Here is an 18,728-nt window from a genome sequence, read left to right as displayed (position 1 = left end):
TTCTATTTCTTTCTTTTATGTCATGAGTTATTTTGTGTGCTGATGGAAATTTTCTATAATCAAGGGAAAGGCAGAGAAACTCATTATCTCAATTTTCTACGATTAATTACCCTAATTAATTACACAGAGGGCCAGTCTTGGTCTTCAGATGTGTTTTTAATGTGGCTGGAGTTTCTTTTGCCTTTGAAGCAGTTTTCAGTGGCATTAAGTGTGAAGCTTTGTTTCCCCCATCCATCAGTTGTTTCTTTGCTAACCTGGGCCCGTGTGTTTCCTATTTTCCAGTAATTTCTGACAATGTTTTAGCCACTGAAGATAGACTCTCTTGTTCCCTCCCCCCCACCCCCATCTTTTAGTGGATTATTGTCTTCATGATATTTTGTCTTTAACTATAATGGATTTGACAGGAAAGGTTGGGGTAAGGGAGTGAGATATGTATGCTAAATTCACCATCATCTCATCGCTAACAATTTTTAAAAGTTATGAGTTAGTAGTAAAATGTCCATTCAGATTTATTGCAGTAAAGAGCACCCATAAATTAAAAATATGTACATAAAGGCAAAACAGATTTTTAACGGGAAAGGTAAAGAATACAAAATCACCAATATAAAAATTAAGTGCCAATTTATTCATTCACTTAATGGTTTTTAATAAAGATCATTCATCCATTCTCATATATATTATGGGAGAATGGATATGCTTAGACTTATTTAATTCATTCTTACCTAAGAACTTTTTTCTCTTTTAAAATTTTTTATTTTTGCAAAATTGATTACATTTTGTTTTTTTAATCCTAAGTTTGACGTTTTATTTCTATGCTACATATGCTTTATATTTCTTTTTTTAAAGATTTTATTTATTTGACAGAGAGAGTGACAGTGAGAGAGGGAACACAAGCAGGGGGAGTGGGAGAGGGAGAAGCAGGCTTCCCGCTGAGCAGGGAGCCCGATGCGGGGCTCGATTCCGGGACCCCCGGGATCATGACCTGAGCCAAAGGCAGACACCTAATGATTGAGCCACCCAGGCACCCCTATACAATTGCTTAATCTTTACATTTAAAAAATATTTTAACTTTGTAACACTTCTTTTCCTAATAAGGACAAAAAAGAACTACAGTATCTGCAATTTCTCTTCCAACCAAAATTAGCTTTTTTTTTTTTTTTAGGATTTTATTTATTTGAGAGAGAATAAGCAAATGAGATAGAGGGAGAGAGAGAGAGAGAGAATGAGCAAGGGGAGAGGAAGAAAAAGACTCATCAGTGAGCACGGAACCAGATGCAGGGCTCAATCCCAAGACCCTGGGATCAACCTGAGCCGAAGGCAGATGCTTAACCCACTGAGCCACCCAGGCGCCCCCAAAATAAGCTTTTTAACAAGAGGCAAAGCTAACTTTCCTTCTCTTTGTACAGGGAGCTAGGTTTATGGGCAAAGGAGCTTCCTGCTGGGCTCCGCTCCACTTCTTAAGTCTAGCTCCACAACCCCCTCCTGTGGAAGCCAGCTCACTTTGCTCAGAGAGTCATTCATGCGGTTCCAGCTTGAAGCAAACCTTGGAGCCTGTAGCTTCCAGACTGAAAGAAGTATCATTGTGTGTATTACATTGTCCTTGCACTACATTTCTGTTAACAACAAGAAAGCTGCTCACACTCAAAATCTTTTCTGCCTCTGATCTTGGTGTCAATACCTACGTTCTATTCTAGTCCATTTTTTTCTCTGTATTGTTAGTGGTTTCTACAGCTCTGTTGGATTTTATCATTAATTTGATCCCATTTATGTATCTTCCAAAAATTCCTAAATGTTTTGGGCTTACCAGTTCTCTTGTGTTGCTGTATCACACTTCTATATTTCTTCTATCATCAGAATGTGAGTTCAGTAAGGGAGATAGGAATGCATGCATGAGGTCAGTCAGCTTCCTTGGACTGGAAGTTTACAGTTAAAACATCAGAACAAAACCTCAAAACACATATTAATGAAGATGATTTTATTGAGTTATAGCACAGGGTGCATAAAAATAAAACATTTGAGCAAAATTTAACCATTTATTCAAAACTAGAGACTTTAAATAGGAAAAAGTACATTTGTAGTAAGTTTCTAAATTGTTAACCACTTACTATTTAGAATCTTTACGATTGAAGCAAATATTTAGTTATGCACTGAACCCCCAGATAGGTAAAACAAATAAGCAACTAGAGTTTGTTATGGACTAAAACAAATGGAAGTTCCTACTTAGAGAAAACCTGTTGCATATTAAGAAAACACAGTGTATGTTAGTTAATGTCCATTCCCTCCCCCCATATCATGTTAAAGAATCACACACTCTCCTCTCACCTAAGAAAACATATGAAAATCCCACGTGTACAAAATCTTAAAGTTTGACCTCCCCTAACATTATTTGATTATAAAGTTCTTTGGTCAGTGGAACAAAAGATTTTTTCAAGTTATCCATGAAGTAAAGTGGGTCAGAAATTTTCAGTGGGTTAAATCCTTCTTCCATCAATTGAAACTTCTGTAGTTTGAATGTGCCTGTTGTTTCCATCTTCTCCTACAAAGTAATTGAATTGTCAGGATTAGTGGAATCATTTAATATTATCTAAAGTCTATAAACAGAATATACAATAAGACAGACTGTAATATTTAATTATAATACTCTTATGTCCAGTGACTATCACTCTACTTACTAATAATAATTTAATATTAGAAATTTAAAACATGCCCCCTAGAACACTGGAATCTTTAGCTCGATTTACCTCTGAACTTCATTCAGTGTAGAAGAATTATGAAAATTGTCAAAAACTAATTACAACTGACTATAGACCTGTCTAAAATACACAGGCTTATCTCTTTAATTCTCTGCCAACACAACATCATGTGCAGAGAATGCTATTAGACACCAAGAAGATAAAACCTATGAAAGAGAGCATTCTATTCTATAAGGCAAAATACTATAAAAACCAGGAGTAAAGGATGATCTAAATTTTGGGTTCCCAAACTGTGCACTGAGGTGCTTTGTGGTACCTCCGTGAAGTTCCAGTGTCTCCAAAGGTATATTTTAAATATTCCAGGTAAGCCCAGTGATACCTGCTGGTCCCCACTTGCTAACTACCAGCTCAAGGTAGTTCACGGTTCTAAGAGTAATTTGCGACACATTCTTTTCAACGATGCCGTACCTTTGTGAAACGGGGTTTTCAGTGGTTGCTGGAATAAAAGGCAAGTACATCCCCAAATCAATGTGGGACAAAGAATTAGGCTGTCCCTGTGCAGCCCAATCTAATTCCAAGGTTTGAGGAGTCGTACAATGACCAATTTATATCTCTTTGGTACTTGTGGTTGTCTAGCAATAAAAGTATTTTTTCTTTTAATTTATATGCATTATTTTTTTCAAACAGCAACTCATTTGTTAGGCCCAAATATTTAATGAATTTGTTTTGACGTAAATACTAGATAAATGAAAATTTAGGTATTTGGTTGGCCCAAGAATGCCAGGAAATACTTACCGAGACACTAGAGATGCCATCAATCTAGAAAGTTCAAGAAGCTCTCTGCTTTAAGGGGTTTAAGAGATAAAGTGTATCTGTGACAGTTTCAGGCATGGAGAAGTAACCTGCTTTAAATCAGATGACATGTAGAGGTCCTTATAAGGTCCTATGAATAACTTGGCCATTTTGATTCATCCTTCCGGACTCACTCAAGACTCAAGTTCTCTCTACACCTCCTTCCCTACTCATCCTTTCAATCATCCCCTCCTCCCAACACTGCCACCACAGAATTAGATCTGACTGTGTAGAAACACATACTCTTTTTCTCATTTATAGAAAATTAGAAGCTCCCTGTATTTATACAATTGATGTCCTGCCTTTAAATAAACAGCTCTAGGGGCGCCTGGGTGGCTCAGTTGGTTGAGCTCTGAACCCTTAATTTCGGCTCAAGGTCATGGGATCCAGCCCCCACGCCTCTGAGACCAATGCGGAGTCTGCTTGGGATTTTTTCTCTTCCTCTGCCCTTCTCCCTGCTCTGCTTGTGCTCTCTCTCCCTCTCTCTCTCTCTATAATATATAAATAAATAAAATCTAAAAACCAAAGAAACCCAGCTCTATAATATGCCAGGTATATTTTTCCGTAGATAATTTTTTATTAGGTAATAAAAACCATTAAGTAATGGTTTAAGAAGATCTCACCTAATTATAATGTTTTAATTAACATTACTCTTATTCTAATAAAGAATATCAAAAATTTTTACTGCTATAAATACTTTGTAGAACATCTGTATATATAACATTTGTTCAGCTTTGGTTACTTTTTTTTAAATATTTTTATTTATTTATTTGACAGAGAGAGACACAGCGAGAGAGGGAACACAAGCAGGGGGAGTGGGAGAGGGAGAAGCAGGCTCCCCGCCGAGCAGGGAGCCCGATGCGGGGCTCGATTCCAGACCCAGACGACTGAGCCACCCAGGCGCCCCTTTGATTACTTTCTAAGGATACATTTCTGGAAATGAAATTACTAAGTCAAAATATATGTAAATTCTAAGAGCCTAATTATATATTTACCAAATTGTTTTCTAGAGACGTTCTAACAGTTTGTGTTTCTACAAGCAGAATGAAAGGATCAATTTAATTTCATCCCACCCATACTGAGTAATATCACATTAAATATTTTTTTTGTAAATTTAGGGTGCCTGGGTGGCTCAGGCAACTAAGTGTCTGACTCTTGATTTTGGCCCAGGTCATGATCTCAGAGTCCTGGGATGGAGCCCCACGCTGGGCTCTGCGCCCAGTGGGGAGACTGCCTGAGGATTCTCTCCCTCCCTCTCCCTTTGAGGCTCTTCCCCCGATCCAGAATAAATAAATCAATTGTTTAAAAAACTTTTTTTGGTAAATTTAGTACCAAAAAGTATCTTTTTTTAATTTGTGCTAAATGGATTTTGATAAGATTTTGATTTTGATAAGATAGTTGTTTTATTCATTTTGCCAGAAGTAACTTAAACTTTTGTACTGCTTATACCAGATTTATTAAATAAATATTGTGACTGCCAACTAAGTGCATTGTGCTAACTGTACAAATACTATAATAAATTTAACAATCATGGCTCTAGTTCTTTAGGTGTTAATTTTTTTACTATTTTATGTATTTGAGAGAGAGAGAGAGAGAGAGTGGGCACAAGTTGGGGGAGAGGCAGAAGAAGAGGGAGAAGCAGGCCCCCCGCTGAGCAGGGAGCCTGATGCGGGGCTCGATCCCAGGACCCTGAGATCATGACCTGAGCCGAAGGCAGACACTTAACTGACTGAGCCACCCAGACATCCCTCTATTTCTTTAGGTGTTTAATGATGCTAAAGTTTTTTCTAAGTTTGTGCAAGACTGATTTAGATTTCTAAAGTAGTTCTATGCCAAAATATTTCTTCGGCTTAATAAAAGTGAATTTTAAGTTGCCCTAGGGAAAACACATTTAAGACATTATTTAAACTACCAACTGTCTACTCCCATTAAAATACATTATTTCTAGGGTGGTATGGGGAAGGGCAAGAGAGAACTGGGTGTGGTTATAAAAGGGAAACATGAGAAATCCTTGTGGTGTCAGAATTGTTCATATTTTGACTGCAGTCATTGATGAATAAAGCAACACAGGTGATAGAAGTGTATAGACCTTAATACACACACACACACACCCGCACGAGCGCGCACACACACACATACATAAGTAAAGCTGGAAATTTAATAAGATGGGTAGATTGTTATCAACGTCAATGTACTGGTTATAATAGTTTTGAAAAATGTCACCACTGGAGGAAATTGAGTAATGGCTACACAAAACATCTCTCTCTGTGTTATTTCTTACAATATCATGACTACAATGATCTCAATAAAAATTTCAACTGAAAATGTATTAATTCTGCTTCCTACTTCTGCTTACCTTTAATATTTCAGAGGATTGTTATGAAAATAATCTGAGACAATGTGTACAAAAGTTCTTAAAATAAAACAATTATGTAGATGAAATATGTATTTATGACAGTCCAGATGATGTGTCCCATTGGTCAAGCCGTGACAGGGCCGTGAAGATTGCTGTGAATGCTTTAAAGATGAATATGATGCATTCCATGGCTCTGCTAGGGATCTAACAGTGATCTGATGAATGTATCCAGAAAAGTTCCATGAGATTGGATGTTAAGAGAAGATAAGTACTAGCTTTGGGTACACAGTATTAAATACATGAATGGCTAAATAAATGAGCAAGCAAATTTATCCAGTAGCTGAGCAAACTCTCCCTTTTACTGTATTTTATTCTACTAACCTAACAAGAGAGTACCCACCTCTCAAAACAAGTAAATTCAGAATTCCCTAAAAGTATAAAGTCCCAGAGTGAGGCTGGTTAGAAGGAGGATAAAAATTAAAAGCAGAATGGCTTAAAGCCAATTGCCTTTAGGTTCTGCACACACCCTGCAGACGCCTTGATGTAAAATTATGGTGGAACATAATTTTAGGCACAGAGCACCAAATGTCTTCATAAGGCTTGTGTAGAATGGAGTTTTGGCTTGCACCATTGCTGAAGTTGAGTGAAGAGGAAGAAAGCAATTCTATAATTAGGACAAAGACAAAGACACCCTAGCATTTCATCAAGTTCCCTTCTATAATTAGGCTTCATATGTGGCATAAATTAGCATCCCAATGCTTTTCATTGTTCTTGAGATTTTCTAATATAGATAAAATGCACATATTATCTAAAAGATAAAATACTATTTTGTAATTAAACCATCTTCTGGATTCCTGGTCTTGTAGTTAAGTTGAATCTTTAGTTAAGTAAAATTACCTGAATTCTTAAAATTCAAACAGAATTACCTGAATTCTTAAAAATCGTGGGCAGGCATAAGCTGGTAGAAATGTTACAACCTGTTCGTAAACTTTCTCCAAGTCCAAAGACTTATTTGGTTTTAAAATAATAGAAGCCATTCCTGCTTTTCCTTCATAATCTGAAAAAAAAAGTTTGCAATAGCATTAATTTTAAAGTACTAGGCGATTCCTCTTAATTATATACTAATTGTTGCAAATGGAGACAATTCTATCACAGCAGCAACAATCCAACAGTAGCATAAATGAGTGGGTCCTTCCCGGAGCATATGATCGACTTCCCAGAAATAAGTTAGGAACAGGAAAAGGTAGAGTCTATTAATTGTTGACACTACACAAATGAAATGGATGGAATAGAAAACACCATAAATAACCCCTACTTTGCATCCTACCACCATTAACATAAAATATTGGGAGGAAACATTTATTTAATGGTGAATATATTCCAGACAAATATCCATGTTAAGAGTCAACGCAAAAAATAAAAGGCAACATTGTTTTTAAATTTAAAAACCAGACTTATCATGCCACCTATGGATTTTTCCAGGGAATCAGAACAGACAGCACCCGAGGTCTATTAGAGTAAACACCCCCTTCCTCTGCTCCGCATTTAAACACTCCCACCCCATGTGTCCCTGGCACCTACAAACATTAGTTGGAAAATACTGTCATTTACCAAAATGAAACAAAACAACAGCAAAGGAGAACAGCAATCCTATAATTTCAATTTGGTAACTGCCATTTTCACCATCATGAGACAATCCTCATATGCATATTTATAAAGATAAATGAAGCCAAACAGGTTTTAAAATTATTTTTGAAAAAGATTCAACTTAACCAGGGGCACCTGGGTGGCATCTGCCTTCATCTCAGGTCATGATCCTGGGGTCCCTGGGACGGAGCCCGGCATCGGGCTCCCTCTCCCTCTGCCCCTCCCCCTCCACTCCTACTCTCTCTCTCTCTCTCTCTCTCAAATAAATAAAATCTTAAAAAGAAAAAAGATTCAACATAACCACAAGTCAGTGTTATTAAACATTTAAACTAGGACATGTTCCTGTTTGGTGGCATGCATAAACTCTAGTCACAAAGAGAACAATAATAAGACTATTGAAAAGTTGGAACTATTTTCAAGCAGTGAGTCACTGACCAGAATTTTCAAGCTTTACTTAAAAATACACACATCCATTAAAATTAAGTTGGTATCTGATGGGACCATGGCCTTTGTAAGCCTGGTCTAGGGCATTGCTTGCCAAGACAAGACTCAGATATTTATTTTAATATATAAAAAATGAAATGTTGAATTAGTAAGATCATTGCAGAAGTAAAGAGAAGTGACACATTCTATTCTGAGAATTCCTCCCAAACCTGAAGTATACTCATACCTCGCACCGTCACCCCGTAGGCGTTTGTCTCCTGTATGAAATCCAACATTCCAATAACGTCAGCAACCTCTGTGGTGGCAACATTTTCTCCTTTCCACCTAAATGAAAAACAAGTTCCAGGGAATGCGCCTATATCTCAAGTAGGCACTCAGTTTTAGTTTCAGAGCCTTGCATTTGGTTCTGCGCAAGTACATGTAACCAAACACAATGGCCGTTTTTGGAATGAAAGGCATTTCCAAAGAAGCACTTTGTTGAGAAGTCAACATACTCAGAATCACTGTTTTAAGTAGAATTACTTTATCTGTGTTTCATTGGTATGAACTGGTAACTCCAAAATGTTTTTCTATAGTATGTCATCAAAACAAAGTAATGATAACTCCCTCTTTATTTTGAACTGTAATAATGTTTAAGTACAAAACATTGCCTAGCTCTAATGATAGAGTTAGAAAAAAATGAAAGGAAAGTTATAGTTGTCTCTCAGTGTAATGACCTTCTTTAATTTCTAGGGGTTAACCCCTTTGGCTCCTTTAATGCATATGAAATATGTATTGAATATGTTACTTCAATTAAAATAATTTTATACAAAGTGAGCACATAAGTTGGTACAAGAAGGTGAGGAAGTATGATTCATTTATTTATTCAAACATTTTTGGAATGTCTCCTGTATGTCCTTCACTATTCCATAGTCATTGAGTAGTAAAGCAAAATCACTGCATAAGCCTAAAATAATCTTAAGGAATTAAGAAGGAAAATGTAAAAAAGGAAAATTTTGCTGTTTCATTGTTTTTATCATTCGGTCAAAAATTAGACCAGACTTGACCACATTGGTTTCTGTTTCAACTCTGCCACTTAGACATCCCATCTGTCTACTTATTTTATATTCTAAAAAAAGGAGCTCACTGATTTGGACCAAAGTGATTCATTTAAATAATGATAAAAATTGACATCAACATTTAACTTAGGTTACAATCTAGAAACAGATGGCCAATGAATTTTTAAATGGGGAGACATTACCGAGATAAAAGAGCTCTGTCTGCCCCAAAGATGAAGACCACGTGGGCTATAATGTTTCCACGGAGCCTTGCTTGGAGCATAGTTCACAATCACAAAAGAAGCAGTACGACCGATGCTATTTCATACCTGAAAGTGTCACCAATACGGTCCCAAAAATAGAGGAAATTGTCCTGATCTTGCACCATTAAGTCTCCTGTGTTAAAGTAAACATCTCCCTTCTTAAAAACATCACAAAGCAGTTTCTTTTCTGTGTGCTTCTTACTCCCGGCGTAACCGAAGAAGGGATTCTTCTCATTCACTCGAGAAATGAGCAGCCCAGGTTCTCCTGGGGCACAAAGGCATTTTTCAGTGATTTGATTCAAACTGTTAGTACACATATCGTGCATGTACTTAGATTATATCTGACCAACACAACCAGTGTTGCTTATCTCCCCCTGAATTTGTTTTTATTATATTTAATATTTACTCTGGGTGCCTGCATCCAGCACACCTTTTCACAGACTGCCACCAACACAAACCACTTTGGAAAAACTAGAAAAAAGGAACGCGAATGCAAACAAAGGCATATTAAACTTATTTTACAACCTATCTTGGGTGGATAGACCAAAGGCTACTTTTCTTTCAAGTTCCATAGATTTTAATGCTGATGATAATGACAACTATATAAATAACCATAATAATAATTTTAATAAGATTATGATAGTAACAATATTTATTGGGCATTTACTATGAAGCAAGCCCCACGAGCCCCTTGCAACTGTCATCCTATTTATTCTTCACAGAAATCCTTCGCAAACGATAATTAAAATCCTTATTTCACAGGGAAGGAGCCAGGGCCCAGAAGGGTGAAATAAGTTACTGAAGACCAACAGGTTGAAAGGAATGGACCTAGAATGGACCTAGAACTCAAATTCAAGTCTATGATTTTGCAACAAGGTTTCTGTTCCATACTATCTCTGATCTAGAAGTTATGAGAAGCTTAAGAAAGTGTTTTATTCTTATGGGGTGTTGTTTGGAAAACCTCAACGGGCAAGAGATGAGGCATGAAAGTTATTTGTATTCCTCATATGTAGACACATTAGCTGAAAAAATTTTTCAATCAGATTTACTCAAATTAATCAGGATTTTGCCCAGTAAGCTGAAAGGTAAAAATCTACTTCTAAGAGAAGGGTGGAAGACAAAGGGGAGCAGCAAACATGGCCCCAGAACATCCCAAGGCCATTGTTGACCTGCTTTGCCCCCTATGAAGAGAGGCAACGTCCATGTGATTAATGAGGTGGGGTTAATTCCAGCAAATTGTAAACCAATTTTTGTCATTGTAACATTATTCAACGTTCATGGGTCCCACTCCTGCTGGACATCCTGGCTTCCACATGCCATTGGCCAAGCCAAGTCTGCTCGACTACTGGAGAGGCCCCTTGTCATCACTGACACACCTTAATCATCATCATCATCATCATCATCATCATCATCATCACTGCCATTGTTACACTTCCTGAGCACTTTCTGGGGACCAGTCACTATTCTGAGCACTTTATTTATCTGATCCTCATCATAAACCTGTAACACAGGCCCTTGTATTATCTTCATTTTACAGGTAAAGAAACCAAGAAAGAGACAGTAATTTGCCCAATGTCATTCAGTTGCCAAATATGAGAGATGAGTTTTGTTGTTGTTTTAACACTTTACTGACTGAGCCACCTGGGTGCCCCCAAGATGGGTTTTTAGAAACCAAGTTCATCTGACTCCAAACCTATCCTCCAACACATATTCCTTCAGTCTACATTCCTCAAGCAGACTCCCCACTGAGTGAGGAGCCCCACACGGGGCTTGATCCCAGGATCCTGAGATCACCACCTGAGCCAAAATCAAGAGTCGGCTGCTTAACCAACTGAGCCACCCAGGCAACCTGAGACAATCTGCTTTTTAAGAAACTCTGAGTTTGTACAAACAGTACTGAGACTCAAGTTCCAATGTCAGATTCTATCCTAAATGCAATAAATAAAACACATTAGGGGTGCGTGGCTGGCTCAGTCAGTGGAGCATGCAACTCTTGCTCTTGGGGTTATGAGTTCGAGCCCCATGTTGGGTGCAGAGATTACCTAAAAAAATAAAATCTTAAAATAAATAAACAAAATAAAATAAAATAAAATACACTAAAATGTGTATAAATAAAGCTCTTTACAATCTTTTTAGAAAGGGCTTTTCTCTTGGACACAGCTTGTAGACTTGAATTAGGGGAAGATATTTGATAAATGCTCTTAGATTTGAAATTGAGAGGGCAGGATAATTTGTTTTTTAATAGATAAGGTTTATATTCATTCCAAGCTTCCAGCTACCAGAACACGCAAACGAGCCAGGTTTACAATCACTATCTCCACATTTGAAGTAAAGATTTAAATGAATTCATCTTTGAAATGTAGTCTGAGCATATTCTGAAGACAGCAAAAAGTAATTTTGGTCTGATTTCTTCAGACTGAATCTCTAAACAATTCCAAATGCACATATCTACATTTAAATTTCTAGACTGATCATAAGCAGCAGCAAGTTAATTGTCTAACCAAACCTGATCAGAAACTGCCTTGGTGGAGGAACGGAATGAGAGGGAGAAGAGAAGGGAGTAGGTGGCAGCTGCATACATCACCTCATCTAATGGTCAACAAGAAATTCATGAAATACTGTCATCTCTACCTATGAAGAAAATGAGACTCAGCGGGTGTGGCCTGCCCAAAGTTGTACAGTTTCTAAGGGTGAGAGCCCAGATACAAATGTCAGCCTGCCTGACTTTCCACTGTACCTAGAAAGATAACTAAGGCATTCTTTTTTACATTATATCTTGGTGATAAGAGGACATTAGCGCCACTGTTACAACCAGAAGAGTGGATTAGGAAAAACAGGAGCCCAGTAGTAATCCATTTTAAACTTCAGTCACTGACCATCCAAGCGACCCACGTGGGATCCCTAACATCTAATAATGACACTATTCTACCTGTATTGAAATTCCGAATAAATCTCATCACATATCAATAATAGCCATTCTTTCTTTTCTAAATTCAGTAGTAATTAAATAGAAATTCAGAAGCTTTTGCCTGAACAGATGTGGTCAAATGCAAGAATCTTACCTTTTTTCACATGAAGACACCAGCCCTGTTCGTTTCTAATGGGTTCATCTTTCTGAAAATCATACTTTACCAAGTCAAAAGTGAAAAGAAGCTGCAAAAACAAAATTAAACAACAAAAACAACAACAACAAAATATTTATTTGTGCAGTGACATCTCCTGGTGGTAGAGCTTATGTTTAGGCAATTGAAATAAAGAATCAGAATGTAGATTTAGGAAAACAAGTAAACTTTACTGATAAAAAATTAAATATATATTTGAAAATCAAAACTGAAGGCATTAGTCAACAGCATTTGTATACTGGAATTTACTTTCATTTCATTTTATATTGCACATTACCTTAGCAAAACATTAATTTTATTCTTGAATGAGTGGCATCAAACATCCCTGCCCTCAATTACATACTCTACTAACTCTAGCTAAGAGGAACGCTTCTTGCTTTCTCCTTTCTGCAGTCATTCAAAAACATCCCTTGGGGGGCGCCTGGGTGGCTCAGTTGCTTAAGCGTCTGACTTTTGGTTTCTGCTCAGGTCATGATCTCAGGGTCTTGAGATCCAGCCGCACATCGCTTGGGATTCTCTCTCTCCTCTCCCTCTGTCCTTTCACTCATGCTCTCTCTCTGTCTTTCTCTCTCAAATAAATAAATTAAATTAAAAAACAAATCCCTTGAAATGAAAGTTTTAATAGCACTAAAATTTCATCTACACGAAGGCAAGGATTTTGTTGTCTATTTTTAATTTACAATCCCTTAAAAAGGGATCAGATGCCTACTTGACTTTGAACTTTTCCCCAGCCTTTCACCCTAATGTCCTTTAACTAACAGTTAGTATTTCTGTGCTGCGAGATGGCAAATTTGTTAGAACATGCCCATCACATTGGAAAACAAGCTAGTTGGACACCTCTCCTTGTCCCCAAATATTTCCAGCTACCCTGCTCCTGTCATGTCCATGTTGTCATGCAGATTCACCTATCCATGAAGACGTGACTCTGGGAGGAAAAACTGCAGATTGGTTCAACCCAACTCCTTCATTTTATATATAAGAAAACCGAGGTTTTGCTGATCAATTAAACAAGCTATCCGGTTAAGGTGAACTAGAAAACAGTCATCTAAAATACAGAAAAAATAATAAGGAAGGATGCATAGAAGAGAGAGAGACAAAGAGAAGGAGGAACAAAGTGAATAAATATAGAACAAAGAAGTGGGAAAAGATGAATAAAATTAGTGAGATAAATGTACTATGATTTATCCTCAAGGACTAGACACAAACATCCTTGTTTTTTTTTTTAAAGATTTTATTTATTTATTTATTTGACAGAGAGAGAGACAGTGAGAGCAGGAACATAAGCGGGGGGAGTGGGAGAGGGAGAAGCAAGCTCTCCACTGAGCACGGAGCCTGATGCGGGGCTTGATCCCAGGACCCTGGGATCATGACCTGAGCCGAAGGCAGATGCTTAACCATCTGAGCCACCCAGGTGCCCCCAAACATCCCTGGTTTTTAATCTCAGCAAATTCAGCATGTAATTAGAATCACAATTCATTACTTGAATTAAAATATAAATGACAGCCACTGATGTTGATTGAGTACTTACTGTATGGCAGACAGGGCTACAGGCTTACAAGCAATATTAATTTAATTACCAACACACCCTATGACATAGCAATTAATATTGTCCCACCTTGGGGCGTCTGGGTGGCTCAGATGGTTAAGCGTCTGCCTCGTCTGCCTTCAGCTCAGGTCATGATCCCAGGGTCCTGGGATTGAAGCCCGCATTGGGCTCCTTGCTCAGCGGGGAGCCTGCTTCTCCCTCTCCTTCTGCCTCTTTCCTTGCCATGCTCTCTTTCTCTCTCTCTATCTCTGTGTCTCAAATGAATAAATAAAATTTTTAAAAACAAAATATTGTCCCATCTTAACACGTGGCCAATGAGAGAGGCAGCAAAGCAGAATGTATGGTGATTCTAGACATAAAGATTCTTTATTAAAATGCATGCTTGCATCTTGTTGGTCTTTGTCTGTAATTGGGATAACAGCTTTCTGGCCATTTGCCCAATGGTCTGTAAAAAGAAAGATTTCAGAAGCCCCAGAACCACATTTATCATTTTGGTCAAACAAGAAGAGAGCCCTGTTCATTAGCCATCTCCTCTTGCAACGTGTTTTATATTTTGAAAAATGCTCAGCAACTGATGATATCAGCTTTAGTGTTATTTCTTTTATATTAATTTGTCAACTGCATTCATGGGTGAGATTCGTTCTATACCAAACCAACATTCAGTGTGCCTGTTATCACAAATTGGGTAATTTTATGATACAACTGGAATTTAAATATATCACAGCATCTTCCAGAGCTAGTCTGGATCTGAGTATTAAGTTTCAGCTAGAGGGATTTCTACTTTTTCCTTGCCTTCAAGAGATCCCACAAGATTACAAAAATGACTGTGTTATCACAATGCAGATTAAAAAAAGACAGATCCCCACTTTAATACCCCTAAATGTACGTGTGCCCGCACAGGTATGGGTATCTGTGTTTGTGTCCAGAGCAGAGTCACAGGGGTCTCACTGACAACAGACTGGGTAAATGGATCCCCAGTGCTGTGCACTCCACACCTATGTGGCTACACACACTGCCCTTGGAGTTCCCACACACACCTGCATGCTTCTGCATATTCATACCTACAAATGTAGAAGTTGGAAGGAGAACACAAAAATCATTCCCTCCGTGAATACATGCGGAGACTCTGAATTCAGAGGAAAGTGACTTGTCAAAGTGAAAAACTTAAGGAAAGGCAGAGCTTAGACTACAGGCCTTGGTACAGTGATGGCCGTTCACGGTTTTCCCCTCAACATTATACTACATTGCCTACACGATAGAGGCTCATTTCTCTCGCACCATAGGGAAAGGTTAGTCTCTCTGTTTTCTTTAACAAAAGACCCTAAAAAAACACAAACACACATATAAATCATAAATCTATTATATATACATAATATCTATTATGCATGTATACCCATAATACATACATCTATTTATGTAAATAAATATATATTATATCTAATATTACACATAGTTGGGTTATTATGAATACTTAGTCTTAGAATGCATTTTTTAAAGAAGATTTTATTTATTTATTGACAGAGACACAGTGAGAGAGGGAACAGAAGCAGGGGGAGTGGGAGAGGGAGAAGCAGGCTCCCCACTGAGCAGGGAGCCCGATGCGGGGCTCCATCCCAGGACCCCGGGATCATGACCCGAGCCGAAGGCAGATGCCTAATGACTGGGCCACCCAGGCGTCCCTAGAATGTATTTTTATGCAACAGCAGAGTTCTGAATGGTTCACAGAGTTGTGTTAAAAAAAACAAGCAAAATAGAAAAATATGAAGAAAATTTATAATTTCTCCAAATTCAACCAAAAGTAAACTGGCATTAACATGGTGTAATATATTCTCAGCAGAGCCAAAGTGATCCCATTAAAGCTGAAATAGAAACCCTTGGTCTTCTGCTCAAAATCTTTGCTCACCTCACTATGACCACTGTGGTCTCCTTGATGTCCCTCAAACATGGCAGGCATGTAACCACATAAGGGCCTTTGTACCGGCTATTCATTCCACTTTTTTAAAAAGGATTTATTTATTTATTTTAGAGGGAGAGGGAGGAAAAGAGGGAGAGGGAGATAGAGAATCTCAGGTAGACTCCCTGCTGAGCCCAACTCTGGGCTCGATCCCACAACCCTGAGATCATGACCTGAGCCAAAATCAAGAGCTGGACACACAACCAACTGAACCACGCAGGTGCCCCTACTCATTCCACTTTGAACACCAGATAGCCTCATGACTCCTTCCTCTATTTCCTTCAAATCTTTCTCTAAATATCACTTTCTCAGTATGGCCTTTCTGACTACCCTCTCTAAAATTGCAAAATCCCTACCAAAACACACACACACACACACACACACACACACACACACACACACACACACAATCTTCTTTTCCTGATTACTTTTTCTTCTCAGCATTTAAGAGTATGTAATGTGTATTATATTACGTTATATTTATTTATCTTGTTTTCTGTCTTCCCCAATCGAATATAACCTGCACATGAGCAGGAATTTATGTCTGTTGTGTTCACTGTGTTCACAGTGTCAGGTATATTGAAAACTTTTAGTAGACTATATAAAGGAATGCATTTGATGAGCATCATTACAAATGTGTTTAAATAGAGAGAAAGGTAGGAAACTGATTAATAAAATAATCTATGAAAGATGAAACCACACCATTTTAAGAAAGGGAATCAATTTAAATTTCTTTGAATGTAACAAAAGAAAATGGAACTGAAGTTAAATGATGTGTTTCTTTAGCATAGGAGAAATCAGTCCCTGCAGCATCAAGAATTTAACCTTAACCCCAGTTTAACCAGAGGTCTGGCTTTCACTCTCATCTGCTGGGAGATAATCTCTATGCCCCTGCAATGTCATGGGCAACAGGAGTGTATGTGTTAACCTAAGGGCTTTTGGCATCCAGATAGTGACCATATGATTTAGATTTAGTGTCTCTGAGCCACACGAATAATGTGATTGATGTAGGTTGGGGGACTTTGGGTCTTCCAGCTTGACCTCTTGAAGGATTCTAGATGGAGGTCAGCCGCACAAGCAGCCAAGTAGATTTAAATGATGGAGCTGCAAGGAAGACTGTGGGCACCAAGGCTGGTGAGTGTCCCTAGCCAGCGATACTCCATGTACATGGTCACATATCAGTTCCAGGAGAGTAATGCCATCCTGACTCCACAAGAAAGGACCCCTAGAAGCCTTGCATTTGGTGTCCTACTGATTCTGCCCTATTGCTTCTCCCTCCATCTGATTTTAATCTGTATCCTTTAGATGTAGTAACAGTAATTATGAGCGTAAACAGCTTTCGGGAGTTTTGTGAGTCCTTAGCGAATCATCGAACCCAGAATGGGTTGTCGGGACTTCAAACCCAGCAAGTGCTGTGAGAAGTGAGGGTGGTCTCGTGTGGGTTACTGCCTAACTGCACAGCCAGCTAAATTTCCTGGTCCATAAGAAATGCCTACTTTTAAGATAATAAAAAAGTTTACCAAAATGTGAAGGAGGCTTTTTATTAAATCCGTTTCTTTACACTGTATTTATGGACTTACTATAAAAGATGAGAAAATTAGCACCTATATTTCCTCCTTATATGCTGTCCCATTTATCAACATAATTTGGAGCTGTTCAATCTTCTGTATTTCGATGGATTCAATCAAACCTTTTAACTGAAGGCGATTCCTTCATTTCTAAATTCTGCTTTCTCTTCAGGTCGACTGGACATTTCCACGGAGTGAATTTTATAAAGAAGTATGACATTCCTATAAATACATGGGTATTATATTCTCTGAGTTCTTAAAATTTTGAGAACACAGCTTTGTTGCCTTTATACTCAAAGAACAACTCAGTCAGAAGTTAAATTCTTAGGTGAATATCTTCCTTCCTTCCTTTTTTTTCCCCTGGCATTGAGTGTTTTGTTCTTGTTTTGAGAGATGCTGGAGATGATTCCCATCTTCACCCTATACTTTGTACAACCTTTATTTTCTCCTTACAGTTCTTTAATTTATGTTCAGTACTTTCACCAGCATATATTTTTCTGATGGTCATCCTGTACTAATATTTTTTTTTTTCCTGGAACACAGTGTGCTCTTTTGCTAAAGACTGAAGTCTTTACGAACCATGAGAGACTATGGACTCCGAGGAACGAACTGAGGGTTCTAGAGCGGAGGGGGCTGGGGGGATGGGTGAGCCTGGTGATGGGTACTAAGGAGGGCACGTACTGCATGGAGCACTGGGTGTTACACGAAAACAATGAATCGTGGATCACAGCATCAAAAACTAATGATGTATTGTATGGTGACTAACATAATAAAATATAATTTAAAAAAAGACTGAAGTCTTAAATTTAAGGAAGTTTTCCTCTATTAGGTTTCAAATCATTTTTTTTCCTGCAGGAACACCAATTAGCAGATGTCAGATGATTGTCTATGTTTTCAAAATTTTTCTCATTTATTTTACATTCTTATTTGCTTCTTCTTTTTATTGTGTTTGTGTGTCTTTAATCCCATTCATCTTGCTCCCTAACAATGTTTACAGCTTGTGGTGTTCATCTTTGCAATACTTTCAGTCTTCCCTTTTATTTTTTTCCTTTGAACTGAGTATGTCTACTTTCCAACTCCTTTTGTTGATTTATATTTCCCTTGCACTTTCCTCTCTTTTAAGCTCTTATTTTTTTTTTTAAGATTTTATTTATTTGACAGAGAGACAGAGAGAGAGGGAACACAAGCAGGGGGAATGGCAGGCAGAGCGAGAAGCAGGCTTCCCGCTGAGCAGGGAGCCCAGCGT

The 18,728-nt window shown here is 38.0% G+C and overlaps 1 protein-coding gene across 1 annotated transcript in view; it reads right to left on the bottom strand.

Annotated features, from left to right (window-relative positions):
* Positions 1 to 2,359: 2,359 nt before the first annotated feature.
* Positions 2,360 to 18,728, bottom strand: part of SLC27A6 (solute carrier family 27 member 6) — a 67,381-nt gene continuing 51,012 nt past the window's right edge. The window contains exons 6-10 of the mRNA XM_028103718.1: positions 12,355 to 12,445; positions 9,359 to 9,557; positions 8,219 to 8,316; positions 6,828 to 6,958; positions 2,360 to 2,536 (exon numbers count right to left, since the gene is read on the bottom strand). Of these exons, the coding sequence (XP_027959519.1) occupies positions 2,360 to 2,536; positions 6,828 to 6,958; positions 8,219 to 8,316; positions 9,359 to 9,557; positions 12,355 to 12,445 (696 nt within the window). The remainder of the gene's footprint in view (positions 2,537 to 6,827; positions 6,959 to 8,218; positions 8,317 to 9,358; positions 9,558 to 12,354; positions 12,446 to 18,728) is intronic.

This window comes from Eumetopias jubatus, unplaced genomic scaffold, assembly GCF_037043125.1.
Source record: "Eumetopias jubatus isolate StellerSeaLion01/CBP00866 unplaced genomic scaffold, mEumJub1_p1.0 scaffold_5, whole genome shotgun sequence".
Taxonomy (NCBI): domain Eukaryota; kingdom Metazoa; phylum Chordata; class Mammalia; order Carnivora; family Otariidae; genus Eumetopias; species Eumetopias jubatus.
Note: the sequence above shows the minus strand (reverse complement) of the source record. Positions and strands in the feature narration are given on the sequence as shown.